This window comes from Ambystoma mexicanum, chromosome 9 (assembly GCF_040938575.1).
Source record: "Ambystoma mexicanum isolate Mex_15411 chromosome 9, UKY_AmexF1_1, whole genome shotgun sequence".
In the NCBI taxonomy this organism is placed as follows: domain Eukaryota; kingdom Metazoa; phylum Chordata; class Amphibia; order Caudata; family Ambystomatidae; genus Ambystoma; species Ambystoma mexicanum.
Genome location: NC_090931.1, coordinates 152,728,354 through 152,747,289, shown reverse-complemented (window position 1 = coordinate 152,747,289; position 18,936 = coordinate 152,728,354). Strand labels below are relative to the sequence as shown.

At 45.5% G+C, this 18,936-nt stretch overlaps 1 protein-coding gene across 2 annotated transcripts in view; it reads left to right on the top strand.

Annotated features, from left to right (window-relative positions):
• Positions 1 to 18,936, top strand: part of GRIK4 (glutamate ionotropic receptor kainate type subunit 4) — a 2,031,531-nt gene that overhangs the window by 560,178 nt on the left and 1,452,417 nt on the right. For both annotated transcript variants that reach the window (XM_069614332.1, XM_069614333.1), the window contains exon 2: positions 11,322 to 11,455. In XM_069614332.1, the coding sequence (XP_069470433.1) occupies positions 11,374 to 11,455 (82 nt within the window). In that variant the 5' untranslated portion in view covers positions 11,322 to 11,373. The remainder of the gene's footprint in view (positions 1 to 11,321; positions 11,456 to 18,936) is intronic.

Genomic DNA, 18,936 nt, shown 5'->3' with positions numbered 1-18,936 from the left:
AATTATTCAAAATGGCCCCTTTTTCCCGCCCTAGTGACAGCAGAAGTGTTAGCAGGCTCTCCAGAGCAAGTCGTCAAAATGGGCTTTTTTTCCATCCTGGGCGACAGCACGAGTGTTAGCATGGGCCCTTGAGAAAGCGATCAAAGTTACTCCTTCACCCTCCTGAGTGACAGAGGACATGTCAGCATGGGCCCTAGAGAAATTATTCAAAATGGACCCTTTTTCCCTCATATCGACATCAGAAGTGTTATCAGGGTCTCTGGAGCAAGTGAGCAAAATGGATCCTTCGGCCCTCCATTGCGACAGCAGAAGTGTTAGCATAGGCCCCGGAGAAAGGGATCAAAATGACTCCTTCACCCTCCTGAGTGGAAACAGAAATGTAAGCATAGACCCTGGAGCAAGTGAGCAAAATGGACCCTTCCACCCCCCTGATTGACAACATAAACATCACAACGTGCCCTAGAGCAGTTAATCTAAAACTCCCCTGCTGGTCTTCTGAGCAAAAGCAGAAATGTTCGCATGAGGTGTGGATCAAGTGATCAAAATGTCTCCTTCTCCCATCCTGGACGACAGCAGAAGTGTTATCAGGGTCTCTGGAGCAAGCCGTCAAAATGGCCTCCTCGTCCATCCTGAGCGACAGCAATAATGTTAGCATGGGCCTTGGAGTAAATGATTAAACTGGCTCCTACCCTCCTGAGTAATAACAGATATATTGCCAAGGACCCTGGAGCAAATGATCAAATTCTCCTGCCCTTCTGGGTGACAGCAGACATGTTAGCCGGTCCCCGGAGCAAGTGAACAAAAGGTTCTCTTTATCCATCTTGAGCAACAGCAGAAACGTTAGCATTGGCCCTGGAGGAGCAAGTAAGCAAAATGGCCCATCTTCTACAACGAGTGACAGCAGGTGATATGTTAGTATGGGCGCCACAGAATGTGATCAAAATGGCTCCTTCTGCCATCCTGGGCAAAAGTGGAAATGTTAGCCTGGGCCCTGGAGCAAGTAACAACAGTGCCTCCGTCTTCCCTCCTAAGCGACAGCAGAAATATTACCATGGGCCCTAGAGTAATCAAAATGGCTCATTCTGCCCACTGAAGAGACATGCGCATCCCGGGGCCGGAGAGTACACAGGTGCTCCGGGGCTCGGGCACCCGCCAGGAGAATGAATCCGGGGCTGAGCTTCCTCCTGGCCGGAGCAAAGGCGCAGCATGGACGGCCGGTTCTGGCTTGAGCGTGCCACCAATGAGTGAAATCTTTCATTAGGTGATTCTGACTGTACAGTACCTTAATGACCCACACGTCTGATTAGTACAATGCTGATATTTAAAGCGCTCAGTACATGGGACTTCCTTCAGCCCAGCCCCTCTCCTTCATCCCAGTCACTGTCTCTGTCTCTCCCCACTTTACTTGACTTGTTTTCCCTTGATTTGGGAACGTTTGTTTGGTGGTGGTGGTGGTACTCCTCCTTGCAGCTGTACCTTCTGTTTAGCGAGCATCTCGTTCTCCCATCTTTGTCATGTTGCTCTGCCTTTTGAGGGCTGGTACGACCTGGATGATTATAGAGGGGTGGACTAGGGGTAGTGACGGCCTAGTGGAATGCAACTGGAAGGCTTGCCTCTCCTTCTTACTTGACTTTAGTATATGCAGTACATGCTAGCCAATGTTCCCACTGTTCTGCGCCTCCCTTTCACCAAGTTGGAGACTAAGTGGCAACAAGGTGATATCACAGCAGGTGATGTCACTTCCCGATATCTGGGCAGCCCCGGCAGGAAATTCATAAATTAGCTCTCCTGGCCCATCACCCTATGTCTTGGCCTTCATTTGTCCCCTGCCACCTCAGACCATGCCTGGCAGAGCTGCTTCAGCATGATGCATACCTCTCAAACATTATTAGGGTTCACCCACTAAAACTTGACACCACTCTCTCTGACCACTCCCTGGGTAAATGAATGACCTTTCACCATGCACCTCTTGTGATCTAGTCTTCCTAACTTCTACTCAGCTCTTTTTATCTACCCCTCTACCTCTAATCCCTCTTTTGTTTCCTTCGCTATCACAGCCACCCCCCGCTCTCCCAAGTTCAAACCGGACTGCATGGTTCTGTAGCAAGATCAAGTTGAGTTCTTCCCGCAATCCCCTCTATACCTCCTAAGTGGGCAAACTCATCTCATCCTTTGGCTTTCACTGACACCTTGCTGATGACACCCACATATGTATCCCCTTTACCCTCTTCACCACTGCCTTCTCTAATGTATCCGCAGCTGCTTCACAGCCATCCATCAATGGATGACCCTAGGCTGTGTGATGCTAAACTCCTCCGATACAGAAGTTATCTTTCTCTCTGCCTGCAAAGCTAACCCCACCCAATCATATCCCATCTCCTCTCCACATCACCTCATCACTCCCTCACCCAAGGCCCGCAACTTCAGGGCCCTCTTTGACAGCGGCCTTAGGCTCCAGCAGTTCACCATGCCAACTGCCCCTTCGGCCAGGATTACCCTTCTCCCAATAAGGACAATCTGCCTTCACCTCACCCGGCATCCCATCAAAACTTGTATCTCCACCCTCGCGGTCAGCAAACCTAACTCTGGTTCAAATATACTCCTTGGTATTCCCCTCTAGGCCTTCTGTCCCCTGATAACATTTCCCATTTTCTCAACCCTTGCCCTCTGTCACCCACCAAGATCCACCCAACCTCTCACAGTGACACCATGCTGGAAGGCTACCCATGAAAAACCGTGACTTTGCACCTTCTATCTTGCAGACTGCATCTCTCATCCACCCAATCGCTGCAATCCCCTTCCTCGACCTCTCTGTTACCTTGTCCCTCAGTACCTCCTGCCATTCCTGATACTTCTCTCTTCTCATTCCCCAGCACTGCAGCGCCTCCCACTGGACACTATGGGCGGCCCATCAATATTACTGTTTAAGACAAGATTAAATCCACTTATTAACCAAAAAAGGAGCATGTTCCATCCTCTGATTGCCACTCTCTTACTGTCATTAACCTACTCCCCTGACTATGTCACACAGGACAGGCATCTAATGAATGTAACTATGTATATTGTAAATGGACTAGACCCCCATTGTTTAGTATATTTATGTCTGCCTGTAATATCTGGCCTATATCTCTTTATATTTTATCAAGAAAGAACACCTGGTAATTCCATGCGCCCTTTACATTTGAGGAAAGAAAAGAATCTACTGAATACTTGTTCGTATTTGAATTTTGTATTTGCAAAAGTTCAAAACAAAACACTTTTCAATGACATGTTGCTCCACTTGTTATGAAAGTAATAAGGACATTTCAATTTGTACAGATCTTTGCTTCAAAAAAACCTTTCAGTAACATGTTGCTCCACTTGTTATGAAAAAAATTAGAAATGTTCAATTTGTGCACATTTTTACATTGTCCTTGACTTTTTTCCCCAAACATGATTCAATCTGCCAATTGATACCTTTACATTTTTGAATACATGTTACTTCACATGTCTATAGTCCTTAACAAAGGGTTTCTTTGATGATAGATGTTAAGCTAGTGCCCTCTCGGCATGTGTTTCCTCAGATATTGTGATCTGGTTCTTCAGGAGTGTTTTTTTTGTGATGAAAGGAGGTATCGCGCTCTGAGAGTAATGTGTTCAAAGTATAGTTTTAATTCCCATGTTGGCAAAACTCCATTATATCAAGTTGCTATCCATGTAGGGAATGAATTGTGAGGTATGAACAATCCTAGTCTGCTGTGATCCCTTTAAAGTTGCTCTTAGTAGTAAGTGTGGACTCACTCCTTGTTGAATATTCGTACATTAGCGAATTTGAAGCACAGACGGCCTGTGCTTTGAATTCGCTAATGAAAGAACACGTCATTCGATCCTTAGCATTAGTAGGCAATAGCATTCAGAGGTATGGATAACTGATCTGTTATTTGAAGAACAGATGATCCGGTATCCATACCTCTGAATCGGGACCCACGACACTAGAACCATTTTCAAAACAAGCATGCTATTGTCTACTACTGCTAAGAATCGAATGACGTTTTCTTTAATTTGGGGCAGTGAATTCTGACAAGGCACAATTGAAATTAGGACTTCCTTGAAGTGTGCCGCATTTCTAGCATAAGAATTCTTCCCCAGGAGTGAAGGGGGAGTTCCTATTTTTCCATCAAGGCTTGAACACTATTTGAAGATTCTATTGCTAGTTGGTTGCTTACTTCTGTAGAATTTTGAAATCGCAACTATTAGAAAAGGTTATATAAAAATAAAAGATTTTGGATATTGAAATCCGATTTCTCTGATATTTGTTGGCTATCATACGATGAAGGATCTAGATAATCAACTAATTCCGCCTTGAGGACGACCGACTTGACCAATAAATCATAATTTTGGAAACTGTTTAGAATCTTTGGATTTGATACACCAGACCTCTATGGTTTCACGAATTATAAGTTGACTGACTCTTGCATCCTTGCGCAGATCAACAACAATACGTTCTGGTCTCTCTAGTTATTTGAGCTCTCTGTGGTTCCTGATTAAAGCAGCAGGTTTCCCTTGAATCTTCAGCAGTACCAGACTTTTGGTCTCCGCCAAACCACATACTCATACCTTTTGAATGGGGTCTCCCTGCGGGGATGACTACTGTAAATACATAGTTCCAGGCATGACAGGTCACTGTCCTTGATACTGAGAGGTGGGAGCTGGTTTTAGATTGACACAGTTTATATATAAGGTTTGGGGGGTTTTGCTGTTCTTTGTTAGTCCTGCGACCAGACCTCCCGTGGGCCTTTTTGAATGAATTCTGATTAGTATGTGAGGATGCCACCAACAGCTAACAATGGCAAAGGCAGATCCATGGAGCCTTTGTTAGTTAATTAGGCTGGCCATGGCAGGAGCAAGGGTTTGCATTCCCCCTTCTAGAATGCCTTGATGTACTCTTTGCTGTTATATTCCAACTAAATATGACAGGGGGGGAAGGCACGTGTCAGCTGTGTCCACCCAGAGTACACAGGTCTGTATGTATGCCGTGTAGTGGGTATAGGAAAATGTGTGCAGATTAACCCCACACATTTTCCAGAGGTTTATCTACAATCCTTCAATTTAATTTAAAATTTCAAAAAAGCCCAGGCGAATGCACACTCACCATGCAGATGGTTGAATTCCTCACACCAAGTTTTGAGTAGATGTAACTTGGGAGCACAACTTTGGCTCGTTGCACTACGGGACTCCCTCATGCATGAATATGGCTATGTTTTCAGCATTTCACAATAGGTTGGGGTTTTTCAATATCTCGAGACTCAGTGACAAGTCTCACAATCATTCGTAAGGAGGTGGGTTAGTGGCATAAAAATGTGGAAACAGTTTTATTATGAACTTTACAAAAACACAGCTCGAGCACAATAAGCACAAACTGTTCTTGACTGCAGATTACTATAAATCAATTTTCCAGTCACAAAAACCCAGATGAAGCTCCAATGACTGAAACATGCGTTCAGATATAGGCTTATCTCTCATGTAATTGCAGGCACAGGCTTAGTGAAGATTTGTTTGTACTACTCACCTGTTGTAATTCGACATGATTCATTTTGATTTTGAACTCTTATCTTGTGTGAACACAATAAAATTATCATACACCAATACCTATGGAGGAACATTATATAGCAGTGTTAATAGATGTGCATGTATGTTATGGACTGATGTTTATAGGGGTGCAGGCATTTCACACACAGACGTTTATAGGAATCGAGGTCATTTTATGCATGGATGTTTGGTGGTGCAAGCATTCTAAACACTGATGTTTGGTGTTGCGGGAACATCGTACACATATGTTTACACCAGTGCAAGCATGCTATAGACAGATGTTTATAGAGGTGCTGGGATAGAATATTCTTTTGTTTGGGACGTGCATAAGAATTACATACCGATATTCAGATATGCTCTGATCTCTGTGCGTGCATAGACTGTGCAGATTTGTTTATCGTTGCAGTTTTAAATTCTAATATTTTTGAAGGTGCAGTTGTGTTCTACACCGATGTTTATATTGGTGCAGGCATGTCATGCACAGATGTTTGTCGGTGGGAGTCATCCCATGTACAACGCTTTATGGAAGTGGAGACATGTTGTGCACAGAGATAGAGCGCGCTGATGCAGAAGCGACATGCCGGTGCCGCGCACACCCAAGCTAGTGCACGGAGGATTCATTTTCCCCTGTATAGCTCTAAGAGTGATACCAGTGTAGAAAGATCAAAAACCCAGCAGTCACTTCTTTGCCTTGAAAAAGCACTGTGAGGTGTGGAACACCTGTTGTTAGAACTTGTCCTGTCTCACACCTGTAACAACAAATAAAAGAATACACAAGTGTCTTTTTGACCAGTGTGATCAGCCGAGCCTGCAACCCCTTATGTTTTTCATTTTATGCACACGCTAGTTTTATTTATTTATAACATTTTTGTATCACCCAGACCCTGGGATATCACAGCGTGTGGTACAAGGGTCAGAGATAGAAGTCAACAGCTTCCAGACAGTGATAGAGTGGTAGCAGAAGCATTATATCATATTCGTTGAAGATCCCCGTTTTTACCCGTTTTTTGAAGGCAGGGTAAGAGGGTTTATTCCAGATGGCAGGCGGCAGAGAGTTCCGGAGCATAGGAGCAGTAACACAAAGGCGAGCATCCCCTGCTCTTTTGCTCTTGGACCGGGGTTGTGCAGGGAGATGCTGAAGCTAGATGTGACAGAGCGCACTGGGACTCTGGGTGATGCAGTGGCTGAGGTAGAAGGGGCCTCTTTGTAAATGCATCAATGGGAAATAGTCAACATTTTGAAATCAATGCAAGCTTTGATTGGAAGCCAGTGGGCTTCTCGTCTGGTTGCTGAGATGTGATCAGATCTTTCAGGCCAAGAGCAGCACGATGTGCTTTGTTCTGTAGTAGTTGCAGTTTTGCCAAGTTGGATGCCAAGGTGCCCATGAGTCACATGTTACAGTAATCTAACGTGGTGAGTATGAGAGTAAGGCAGCTACTCTGGGAGAGGAATTGTCTGCTCATTGAGATGAGCCTGGAAGTGTGGGAAGTGGCCGAGGCAAGTGCATTCATGGACATGGACAGGTCTGCTTCGTGGTAAACACCCAGCGTTTGAACTTGTTTCAGTACTGGGATGATAGCACTGTCGATGCACAAAGGTTTTTTAGCAGGCGAGGAATGCCCACAATGAGGACTTCCGTCTTCTCATCTTTAAGGCAGAGGTTGTGGGTAGCCATCCAGTTTTGTATGGTGCTGTAAACTTTGTTGATTGTGGCAGTGTCCTGAGTAGAATCACCCGAGATGGGGATGAGTATTTAGGTATCTTCTGCAAAGTTAGTGTAGATGATACCCAGTGAGTCCAATACATCAAACAAGGGTTTGGTGTAGGGGCTGTACGGTGTGAGTGAGAGGCAGGATCCTTGCGAGGCGCCTAGTGGCGCCGGGATGGGATCGGCTGAGCTAGTGCAGATATGCGATATGCTTCTATTATTGCTGCGTTAGCCATCATACACAAATGATGGCTACACTTAGCACATGTTCCTGGCTGGTGTTTACTTTGTTGCAGGCATGTTTTAGGCTGATGTTTTTATGTGTGAAGTCATGCCTGGCACAGCTGTTTGATGGAGACCTGTTACACGTTGCTGGGTTTTCGGAGACATGTTTTAAGCTGATCTATTTGCAGATGCCGGGATGACACATAGAGATGCTTGTTGCAGGCATGTCTGTGAGCACTCTTATGTTTCCCAGGCATGTCATACTGATAGAGGTTTTTGATTCTCTGTACTGTTGGATAACTTGGATCGGGACATGCATGCTCTGGAGTGTGACATCATTAGTGGGTCTTGAGGAGGTAAACAGAATGCAGAGAAGAGCGTATTTACCTCATTGCATTCAGTGGTCCCCGAGGAGGCCTGGCCACAGCTGACCTCCTCATTCAGCCAATGACTTACCCGTCCTCTTGGATGTCTGTCCCTGATCAATCACAGCTGAGCATCTCCTTTATTGACATGGGGATCTCTCCTTACAGACTGGTTTTTAACTTCCTAGTTTATGAGTGTTAGGAGCAGCGGGAGTTGTGCGGATCTCACTTCCGCGCGCTCGGTAGATTTCTTGAGTGATTGAGCCCCATGACGCCCCGTGATGCCCCGTGACATTGGACGTGCCCCGGATGCCTGTGGGGCGTTTAACGACATTCCTGGACTGCTTAGGAAAGGAGACTGGAAACTGCTGATGGGTGTGGCTGGAAACCCCGCTGGTGAGAATTGCAGGGTAATGGGTAATGGGTAGTACCCGGGTGGGGAGTTGGTTTCAGCAGGTTCAGCCATGTTAGAACCAAGATGTTATCTATGCTTGACCAGGGAAATATCTCATTGCCTCGCAGGCCGCTTTGCTCACAGCCCATGTGCTTGCAAGTATTTTTCCACAAAATATAGATGCGGGTTGGGTTTAGGTATTTAAAATGGCGAGTGATGTGGGGGCGGGGTTGCGGCGGGTCTCTCGCTGCATTTTTGCAGTAAAATGTGGTCAAAACAAATACGAACAAATGAGCTTTGAGGAAATTGCTGCAAGGAAATCACATAGATGCCTTGACCACAGTTCGGTCATATCATGAACTACGGTACTCATCAGAGCAGGAACAAAGATGGCCGAAAGGTGGCAAAAACACAGCAAAAGTTTCATGCGTTGAACTAGAAATCATAGAAAAATATTCTTTTAGTGGTAAGGGTTTATATGTTGCTCTTGAATTGCAGAGGAAATCATTGTAAGCCCCACCCACTTACACACTCCTTGACATAACCCTGCTTTCCCTTCCATAATTAAATGCTGATGGCAGTGCAGTGAAAGCTCTTTAAAGCCTTCGGTTGAACGGTCTGTCCCCTGTTAGCTGACCTCAATGCAGCCTTCAGCCAACCCACAGACCCCAGAAAGCCAGAACTAGAGTAGGTTCCCGGCAGGCAGTCGATTGACGAACCCTTTTTTAAAGCCACTCTGACGAAGGAGATGAGACAGGAGGAATGCTGAACGGGCAGTGTCTGCTCAGAGCTTCGAATGCCGGCACGCTGTTAACCTATCGATCTGGCATCCAGACCATGGGCTAACGAGAACCCCAGGCTGTTGGTTCTGTAGACGGGAATGGATCAGCGTTCCCATAAAATAAACGCTGGACCAGGAGCAGGGTGTTCCTCAGATGCGCCAATCTCTGTAATTGTTGTTTGGGAATCGATGGATTCTGTTCAGTCGGTGATGAATAGCATCTTGTATTTTAGTATTTTATTGTCGTTAGAAAATAAAAAAAAAGTTGAAAGAAAAACAAGGCCTTGGCAGAAAGCACTGTGGTGCTGTTTACCGGGCAGGCGGCCAACTGTTTCCGTGCAGAGAAAAAGTGTGGTGGGTAGTAACATGGTGCCAGCAAGAGGAGGAGGGTGGAGGGCGAGGGGGGAGGAGGATATGAACACGAGAGCTCGATACCACGGGTAGATTGGTAGACGAGTGCAAGCAAACTGCTGAATAGGATTGTATTTGTAGGAAGACAGCCTACTGATTTAGAGCATGATTCATGGAATTTTTAGCACAGTGCAAAGTTACTTTGCACTGGTGCAAAGCCACTTTGCACTTCCAACGAACACCCTGATTCACAGAGCAGTGCAAGGTGTATTTTTGCAATGCAAAGTACCTTTGCACCGTGCAAAAAAATCCATGGCCTGATTTACAGAATTCTTTGTGTGCTGAAAATGGTCTTTGTGCACTTTTCACCACGCAAAACGTCTTTCGTCGATTCATGGAATGGACTTTGCATGGATTTCCAGGACCTTGCAGGGACTTCGTGCAGGTCTGTCACTTCTTTGCGTGCAGTCGGCGCTACGAGTGAGACTCAACGCAAAGTGTGGGACGGGCATACGGAAGGAAATAAATAGGGGGCGGAACATGCATAGTCCCCGTCCCTGCGCAGAATGAGGAAGAACAAGGACTTGCATGGGCGTGTCGAGAGACAGGCTGCGCAAAGGAATCGCATGTCCAGCAATGCGCAAACACAAGCGTATTCATGGACCTGACCGCAAAAGGCCAGGTCGAGTGAGGAAGCACACACAAAGCTCACAATCCCAAAGCCACATGAAAGGACCTGCAAAGTCCCAATCGCATAGGAAACAACGTACAAAAGTAAGGTACAGTCAACAATTTAGTAGTGCCGGCACGGAGTTGAGGTGCCGATTGATGTTAGGGGTGCACCTATGCAGGTTAGTGGGGTGCAGCAGTTATTTTTGGGGGTTCGCACACAGATTTACTGGGGGCCGTCTTGAGTTACGTGACATGTAACGCAATTTATCGGGGTGCAGTTAGGAGTTACAGTGGACCGTACCCAGTGTCACTGGGGTGCTGCCTTGATTGCTGGAGGACGGCCCGCAGTATTCACAAGGTGCATGATGGCGGGGATGAGGACTATGCAAAGGTTGGTATATTTGGCTAGATCTGCTTTGCGTGTGAGCCTGTCGTGGGCGTTCCGGTCGTTAATTGCGCCAAATACGCAGAATGCGCATAACATGCTTTTACGTGTAGGTTCGCACAAGGAGTTGTTATTCGCAGAGTACTTTGCGGGGTCTATGCGCTTTTTCTACAAATTGGGACCCATGAATCAGGCCCTTAATATTGTTAATGCTCATTTTATATCTCAATGAGTTTAGCAATGGCTTCAGAGAGCCAAGTGAAATCTCCAGTCATCGGTTCAAATCCCAAAAGACTGACTCGCCTGCTAATTCTTCTAAGTTCCATGAATTGGGCATCTTTTAATTGGGTGATAACACATATAGTGCTCAGAAATTCGAGTACTCTGGATTGAAGTGCTCGATAACAAGGCCATACAATCATAAAGGTGGTTGATGGAGCATGGAACGGAGATGGTGGGGCGAATGTGGTTGGTAGTGAGTGAAAGTGGTTAGTGAAGTAGGAAATGACAAAGAGGCAAGGAACTGTTGGGGTGAGGGAGTGGTCATGATGGAAGGTGGTGGGTTGGAGGATGTGCCGATTGGGCAGCAGAGGAAGGGTTTACAGTGCCAGAGAAAGGGCTTCATTGTATAGATGAAGAGACACATGCCAGATAAAGGTGGGATTATGTGATGGCTGCATCAGGTAGCAGAAAGGATCTATGGAAAATGATGATGCTGGGAGAAGGGAAATGGATGTTGATGAACACAGTAGGCCAGAGGTGACGCTGGAAGCAGAGTCCTATCCCACCAACTGTAGACGTGTTGAATAGTTCTTTTGCCCTGGTACATTGCCATTAACGGTGTAATGCTATCTCTCTCTCTATCTTTGCAGAAAGTTATGTCATGCCCAGACCACCAGAGGGCTCCATGAGGATTCATAGAAAATGCCCCGGGTCCTGGCGCCTCTGGTGCTGCTACTCCTGTGGCTGATGAGGACCTCTGGCAGCCCCAGCTCGCTGCGTATTGGTAAGTGCTTTTCTTAAATAGCTCCTGCATTGCTACTTTTGGGATCCAAAAAGTGATTTGACTGTGGTTAGGATGCTTGCAAATAAGATCATGGTGTGGGTGTGGGTGGGGTGGCGGCGGGGGGGGCGGTCGTCTGTAATCTTTGACCGATGTCTTGGGTGGGTTATAGTTGTCAATGGATCAGGATGAGAAATGCACCATAAATATGCAGAGGTATTGACCCGCCATGCTCTTAAAGCAATTAATGGTCAATAAGTGTCATGGATCTGGTTGGGCGAGTTGCCGCTTGAACGAGAACGTTCCAATTGGGTCTGTGGTCAATGTCCTCATTAGCCCGATTGCAGGCCATGGATTACGGTAGCCGCGGCGGCGGGAGCTGCCTCATCGTTTTCCCAAGGGCAGCGGTCGGAACCATGCCTGGGCCCTACTTTCAGTAGTGACATCAGATGTTGGCTGACCTCTCAGGACAATGTCTCAACCGGCCTGTGTCTACGAAACTCTAGCCAGGGTGTCGAAGAGTCAGCCACTGGCCAGGCTGCCACCTGTGAAGAGCCCTCCTAATTAGCTTTTTTTGCAATCCTCCATTCTAAGCCAAGAGATACTGACGGGTATTTACCCAGCTGAACTGCCAGCGGTTAAGATCTTTCTAAACCTTCCCCCCATCACTGTACAGGGTATCCTGTGATTTTACAAAACTGTTTTTATTGTTTAGTCATGTCTATTTTCTTGACACAAAAGCAGAAGGAGAGTATGTCTCATTGTTTTGGTAAAGGCGCCGTTAGGGAGAGTCTCTAGGGGTCCCGCCCCGTGCCATCAGCAACACCTGCTTCCTTGGACTGGCCGTCACCATGTTTGGGTTTGATTCTAGTTGGCAAGCCGTGTTCTTGCTTCTCAGAAATGGACAGTTCGTGGTTTTTGTAAACTGTGGTTGTAGTGAGCTTAGGCACGATGAGATGTTGCTTTTTGGTCGTGGGGCTGGTGATGGGCATACGGGGGTCCTGGTTGGTTTGGAGCGAGTCTGGCTCCTGTGCGGAACTTCCGTAAAGGCAGTTGACGTTGATAATTCCCCGCTCTTAAATGTGGGCAGGTGATTGTGTTGTTTGTGCCATAAACGTCAATACAAATGTTTTTATACTGTTTCCTGTGTGTGGAAGAAAGGCAACCTGTCAAATCCTTGGACCCGCTTTCTAATTGCCTCCAAGCTCTGGACATACAGGGATCACAATATCCTTTTGATAGTGTGTGGGGGGGGGGGGGAGGGGCGGCGGCGTGAGCTGGGCGAAGTTCACCGTTCAGATCTTAAATGGAAAACCTAAGGACCCAGGCAGGCAGGCACGAGAATGCATGCCACGCCGTTACCCTACACGTTGTGTTTCACATTTTGTTGTAAGAGATTATATCCTGAAATTGACTGCCTTATATGAAAGTGTGCTAATTAATATAAATCGAGTAAAGTCGCTGATTCCTGCAAGCCATTGGAAAGGGAGCTATAATTACAGGGCTGTGTTCACATTTGGAAGGGAAGCCTGTGTGGGAGGGCGGAAGGGACAGAACGAAAATAATAGCATTTGTTACAAAAACAAGAGCGCGTTGATTGCTCATAACTGCAGGAAGAGAGAGCCAAATTGCGTGAGATTTTATAAACGAGACCGAAAGTAAAGCGAGTTTGTTTGGAAAGTGCACTGTTCTTGGACTCTCTGACTCAAAGCTCCTAGATGGGGACCAGTTCACCTCATGGGCGCTATGCGAAATATACTTTGTATGTGTTTGTAACCAAGCCATACCATGCTGTAAAAGACAACAAAAGCACAGGCTGGCTGGTGACAGTACTCTTAATGACATAAATACATATATGTTATGGATCCTGCCCACTGCCCTGCTGTTATGAACCCAGTCACAACCCCCAGTGGCTGCGAGTCCCTTGAGGCAGGGGGAAGCCATGAGGTCGCCAGCATTCGACCGCTCTGGTGGTCGCTGTTGTATTTGGTCACGCTAACAATGGTCCCATAATTCACACCTGTTCTACATGGTAACAAGGTTTTACTTCATGGTGACCTTACCAATGTTACATTGTGATTTCCTGCGTCCAGCTGGGAGAGAAAAATAAATAGCCACAAAATATCAGAGATGCAAAAAAAAGCACTCTTTGGCAAGGTAGCCATCCAATACACCGGGGGTCTACACGCTTTGGCTCGCCAGATGTTTTGGACTATAACTCTCATCAGCCCTAAATAAAGTCAATGGTAAGGGATCATGGATGTTACAGTCCCAAAACAGCAGGAGACTCAGAGGTTGCAGACCCCTACAATGCTACCTGTCTACCTAGCTATCTTCCTACCTATCTCTATCTATCTATCTATCTATCTATCTATCTATCTATCTATCTATCTATCTATCTATCTATCTATCTGTCTGTCTGTCTGTCTGTCTGTCTGTCTGTCTGTCTGTCTGTCTGTCTGTCTGTCTGCCTGCCTGCCTGCCTGCCTGCCTGCCTGTCTGTCTGTCTATCTATCTATCTATCTATCTATCTATCTATCTATCTATCTATCTATCTATCTATCTATCTATCATCTATCTATCCTTTAGAGTTCAAGGTCATTATATGTTCACTTTCTTCCGCTCTATAACATTGATAGCCTCCTTCGCTCTGAGTAGCCTGCACAAAAGTTGACAATATATAAACATGAATTTTGGCAACTATGGTGAGATTTATGCTGAGTGTGGCAAAGATCAGCCGAGGTGAGGGTGACAAGATGACGACTGCTGTGCAGGGGTACAGGGATGAGTCGTGGTTAAAGCGCTTGCTCATCCCCACGCTGCTACTAAACAGCAGTGATCCCAGTCTTACGGTGCAACAGGCATCGCCCCACAGGTACACCTCCTTCACCTCTACTGGTAACGTGGACTGAGGGCAGGCTACATCTTTAGGAAGATTGCGATTTGATAACATAAGCTACCTGCATAGCAATAGTACAAAGGCTCCAAAATAAAAGAATGTCCAATCAAGGTGCTAGAAAAGCATAGACCAGCATGTATAGATTTGAATGCTTGTAAAGTGTTCATGTGTATCCGTCCAGTTTGTTTGCAGTAAATCTATCAATACACTTGCCCTGGAAGGGGAGTGGGTTGCCCTCCCTCCACTTGCTCTGCCATAGAGCGGGTTCAGTGAGGGTGGGTGACTCCTCCCTAAGGCACTGCAGCCAGGAAGCACCAACAGCCAAGCAAAAGTCACCAGACAAACTGCACACGACACAAAGGCCCATTGGGCACACCACCTGCTTGCCGGTATTTCCATAGCCTTGCTTTTTCAGTGCTATTTCTCTGGGAGGATGTGCGGTTTAATGACTAAAGGCAACTGTGAATCCAGGAGACTGGGCCTATAATCCTGCCTTACTCACAAGGGTGGACTGGGAACCAAAAGATGCCCCCTGGAAATACTTTTCAAAGTGGCCCCATAATACATATTTTCAGCAAGCCCAAAGCTTTTCCTGTATGAACATGTGGAAACAAAATAGGTTTCCAGAAAAAAGAGGCCTAGGGTGCAGACGCCTATTGGGAAATCTACAGAGGTCCCTATAGGCCAGCCACCCCTGCTTACTCACTTGAGTTTCATTGTGTGATCTTGGGCAGCCCATTTCATCACTGTATGTTGCAGTTCCAATATGTTCTGAAATTGGAATGGCAAAGGAACTGGTTAAAATACAGTATGAAGCATTAGATAAATACCTGGAGAATGCTTCCATCCAGGACTTTTAAAATTATTTTTGTTTTGTTTTCACTACTCCTGCTGCATTCACTACACTTTCACTACACTTCCTCCCATTGCATAGTTTCCAATGTAATGCCTTACTGCCCATTTCCTATCTTGTAATAATGGTCTGAAATTATACATCGTCAAATTCCCAACTTAATAACGGAAAGAGGCATAGTAAATGGTAAAACCTGCTTTATTAACAATCCAAATAGCAGGGACAGCAGACAAGTGATACAATCTCAAAGCTCTCAGCCTTTCGCAGGCATAACAATGGGTTATAAGCTAAAAATGCATCCTAACTGATGTACATTGCATCCAGCTCAGCTGCACCGGAAGCCGTACGCGGCACTGTGCAGCCCACTCTTGTATGACTACCGCATAATACACCGTAACCCATTGTGTCTCGAGCCTGATGCAACGACTCCTAATCCCTTAGCCATTGCACTGGAATTTACTGTGTCTCCATTATAGAGCTGCAGCATGCATGATTAAACCCAGATTGCATGGCGTTAGAACATCCTATCACAATGTTTACTGTGTACTCCTGAACTTAGCCCACTAGCCCGAGCATTGCTCTAATGGGGAATATGCCTTCTACTAATGAATAATGTATTGTATGCTCACACTACCTCTAGTAATAATGAAATGCGAGTAGCCTTACTAAATCTATATTGTATTCATAAGTTATGTGTAAGGGAGCATGTACTCGAGCTACATTAGTTGCTATATATATTTGTTGACTATTCCTGCTACATCCTCACAGAAAATCCATTCATGTGGGATTGGCTACTTGCTACTATGTTCCCATTCTGTGTCGTACTCAATTGCGTACCGTGTACAGGAAGTCCCTTTATTAACCATCAAAATGGCCTCACCACATTAGGATGCCCCTGGCATCATCCTATCCCCTGCCCCACCCCTTTCCTACCTTCCACCACACCTTTTTCGCCCATTCAGGACTATGCCAACACCCCCAATGCCACCAAAATCATCAACAAGTTTGATCTCATCACCATCCCTTATAGGACGGATCATAACTTCACAAGAAAGACCACTGACAAACCATCCTCTTATCCTTCGCAGGGCAACACCAGACTCCATCGTCTTAGATCGCGAACTAAAGTTAGCATGTTCCACTACAACTCAGCCCTCACCATTACCGTACAGACTAAGTCGAGCCCCATTCAGGGCAACACCAGGCGTCTTTGCCTCAGGTCACGTACCAAAGTAAGCACCCCTAACCATAATCCAGCCAAAGTTACCCCCCTATAGACTAAACCCACTCTAGATCTCCCTACTAAACTTCACAAGACACCTGTAATAGCTGACTCCAAACAATATTCCAGTCCCATAGACGCATAGACTCCGACCACCCTTAATGCACTGAATATTGAGCCTCCTGTCAATTTCAAACATACCCTCATCAAGCCAGCATCAAAGAAGCGTGGGTCACCCCGCTTCTAATAAAATCCACCCTTGACCCTGCGGTGCCTACCAATTACCGACCAATAACCACGCGTCCTTTCTTACTTAAAATCATAGATAAAATAGAATATTCACAAACTCAAACCCATCTCGAACAAAACCAGCTCCTGGGAGCCAGACAAACTGGATTCAGTCGAACCATAGCACGGAAACAGCACTCATTGATTTGAAAATCTAGATGGACACTATCATAGACTCAGGGAAACTGTATATTATTGCTGTTAGACCTATCTGCAGCATTTGACCTTGTAGATCATGATAGACTATGTACCACTCTAGCCAATGATTTCAGCTTCTCCAAAAATGCTACTCTCTGGGTTAAATCCTTTCTCTCCGAATGTACGTACGGAGTCGCCATTGGCAAAGATGCGGTGGACTCCATAGCAGTCCCCATCGGGGTACCCCAAGGTTCATGCCTTTCACCAACTCTATATAATGCATATACAAAGCTTCTCTTCTCGACATCAGATGATATGGGTGTCATCTACACCAACTTTGCGGATTTCACCCAGATCCTTATACCAATCTCAGGGAATTACGACTAGGACACCCTGATCATCAATAAAGTCTATGCTATTATCCAAAATTGGATGGCTCTAAACAGCCTCTGCCTTAACAATGAGAAGACAGAGATTCTCATCGTGGGCTCCCAAACCAAAATATGAACCCTACACCCAGATTACTCTTCAATCAACATCATTGCCACGATGATTCCAGTACTTAAACAAGTTAAAACATTATGAGTCTACCTAGATGCCAATCTTACTATGGTTAAACACATCTCGGCACTTCCACATCTAAATTAATTGCATTAAGCCGCCAGTTCCTCATACCCACAAACTGTATTACACTGGCGAGAGCGCTGATACTGTCAAAGCTGGACTATTGTAATGCCCTATTACTAGGAATGTCAAACACCAACATTAGTAAACTACAACTAATGCAGAACAAAGCATTACGGGCAGCCCTAGGAATAAAAAAATCCAATCACATCTCCAATATTAGAAGGGAGACACACTGGCTTCCCATTAAGGCCAGAATCATTTTCAAAACATTATGTGTCACACACAAATGCCTCGCCAACAAAGCCCCAATCTATATGAACAATGCCATCAAGAAAAAAACATCTTGTAGGATGCTCACATCCAACAACAATTCGCTCCTCGAGATCCCTTGTTACAAATGCTCTAGAGCAGGAGGCAGCAGCTTCCAAGTCCTGGCCCCTGAACACTGGAATTCCCTCCCATTAAATATCAAAAATGAGGAAACCTTCCCGGGTTTCAAAAAATCTTTAAAAACCTAGTAATTTAACCAATTCTAGCAAACTGAAGTCAGCCCCCATAGGTCTTTTAGTTGCTCCAGGGCTAATAGTTAACATATCTATTGGCAGCAGGAGCTGTTTCCTGTAAATAAATATGATTTCTGTATGGTCCCATCCTATGTATATTAATAATCTATGCCTCAATGTTTATTCTGTAACTTTGTCTATCTGCAAATATGTAAGAGAATATTCCTAAATTCAATGCCAAAGATGTCTGTAACTACGCTGTGATACCTGAGGGTTTGGGCGTGTAATAAATGTAATACATAAATAAATAAAAATTAAATAAATGTCATACTACAATCTTGGTTACAAAAACCTACAACATGCAGGGATTGGTTAAGGGAATTGTATACAGCGAGGTGAGCAGCAGAAGGATGATCAAAAATGTTTCTATTATCCGCACTTGGTGCCTGATTGTCCTGCGAAAAAGGTTGCTGTGAATCCTGTGAAAACTGACCTCTACCAGGACCCCCTACACCTGGGCAACCTCTAGATCGTCTACCCATATTTCCAAATGTGGTGTTTGACCTCTGATGGAGGATCAGGCATTGTGCACGCCAATGACCCTCTTGTCTACAATAAGCACACTGGTTAATGTTTACAGGACCCAATGGCGCATTCCCCTGTGGAACATACTGACCTCTAAATTGCGTACTACCCCCTCTAGGGCCTCTACAATTTTTCTGCAATAGTGCTTTTGTTTTTAAGTCACCTTTTCTCTTTTCAACACTTTCTTTTTCGTTATTGACACGATTCTCATAGTACTGAGCCATGTGCAGTACTTCTGACTGAGACTTCGCTTGCCAAGCACTCTCAGAGGACATCATTTGCGACTGGATGTCAGGCAGCAATCCACGCACAAATTTGTCCACAAATAATCTTTTCCCAGACTCTGTGCCTAAGTCTTGTCCACTGAAA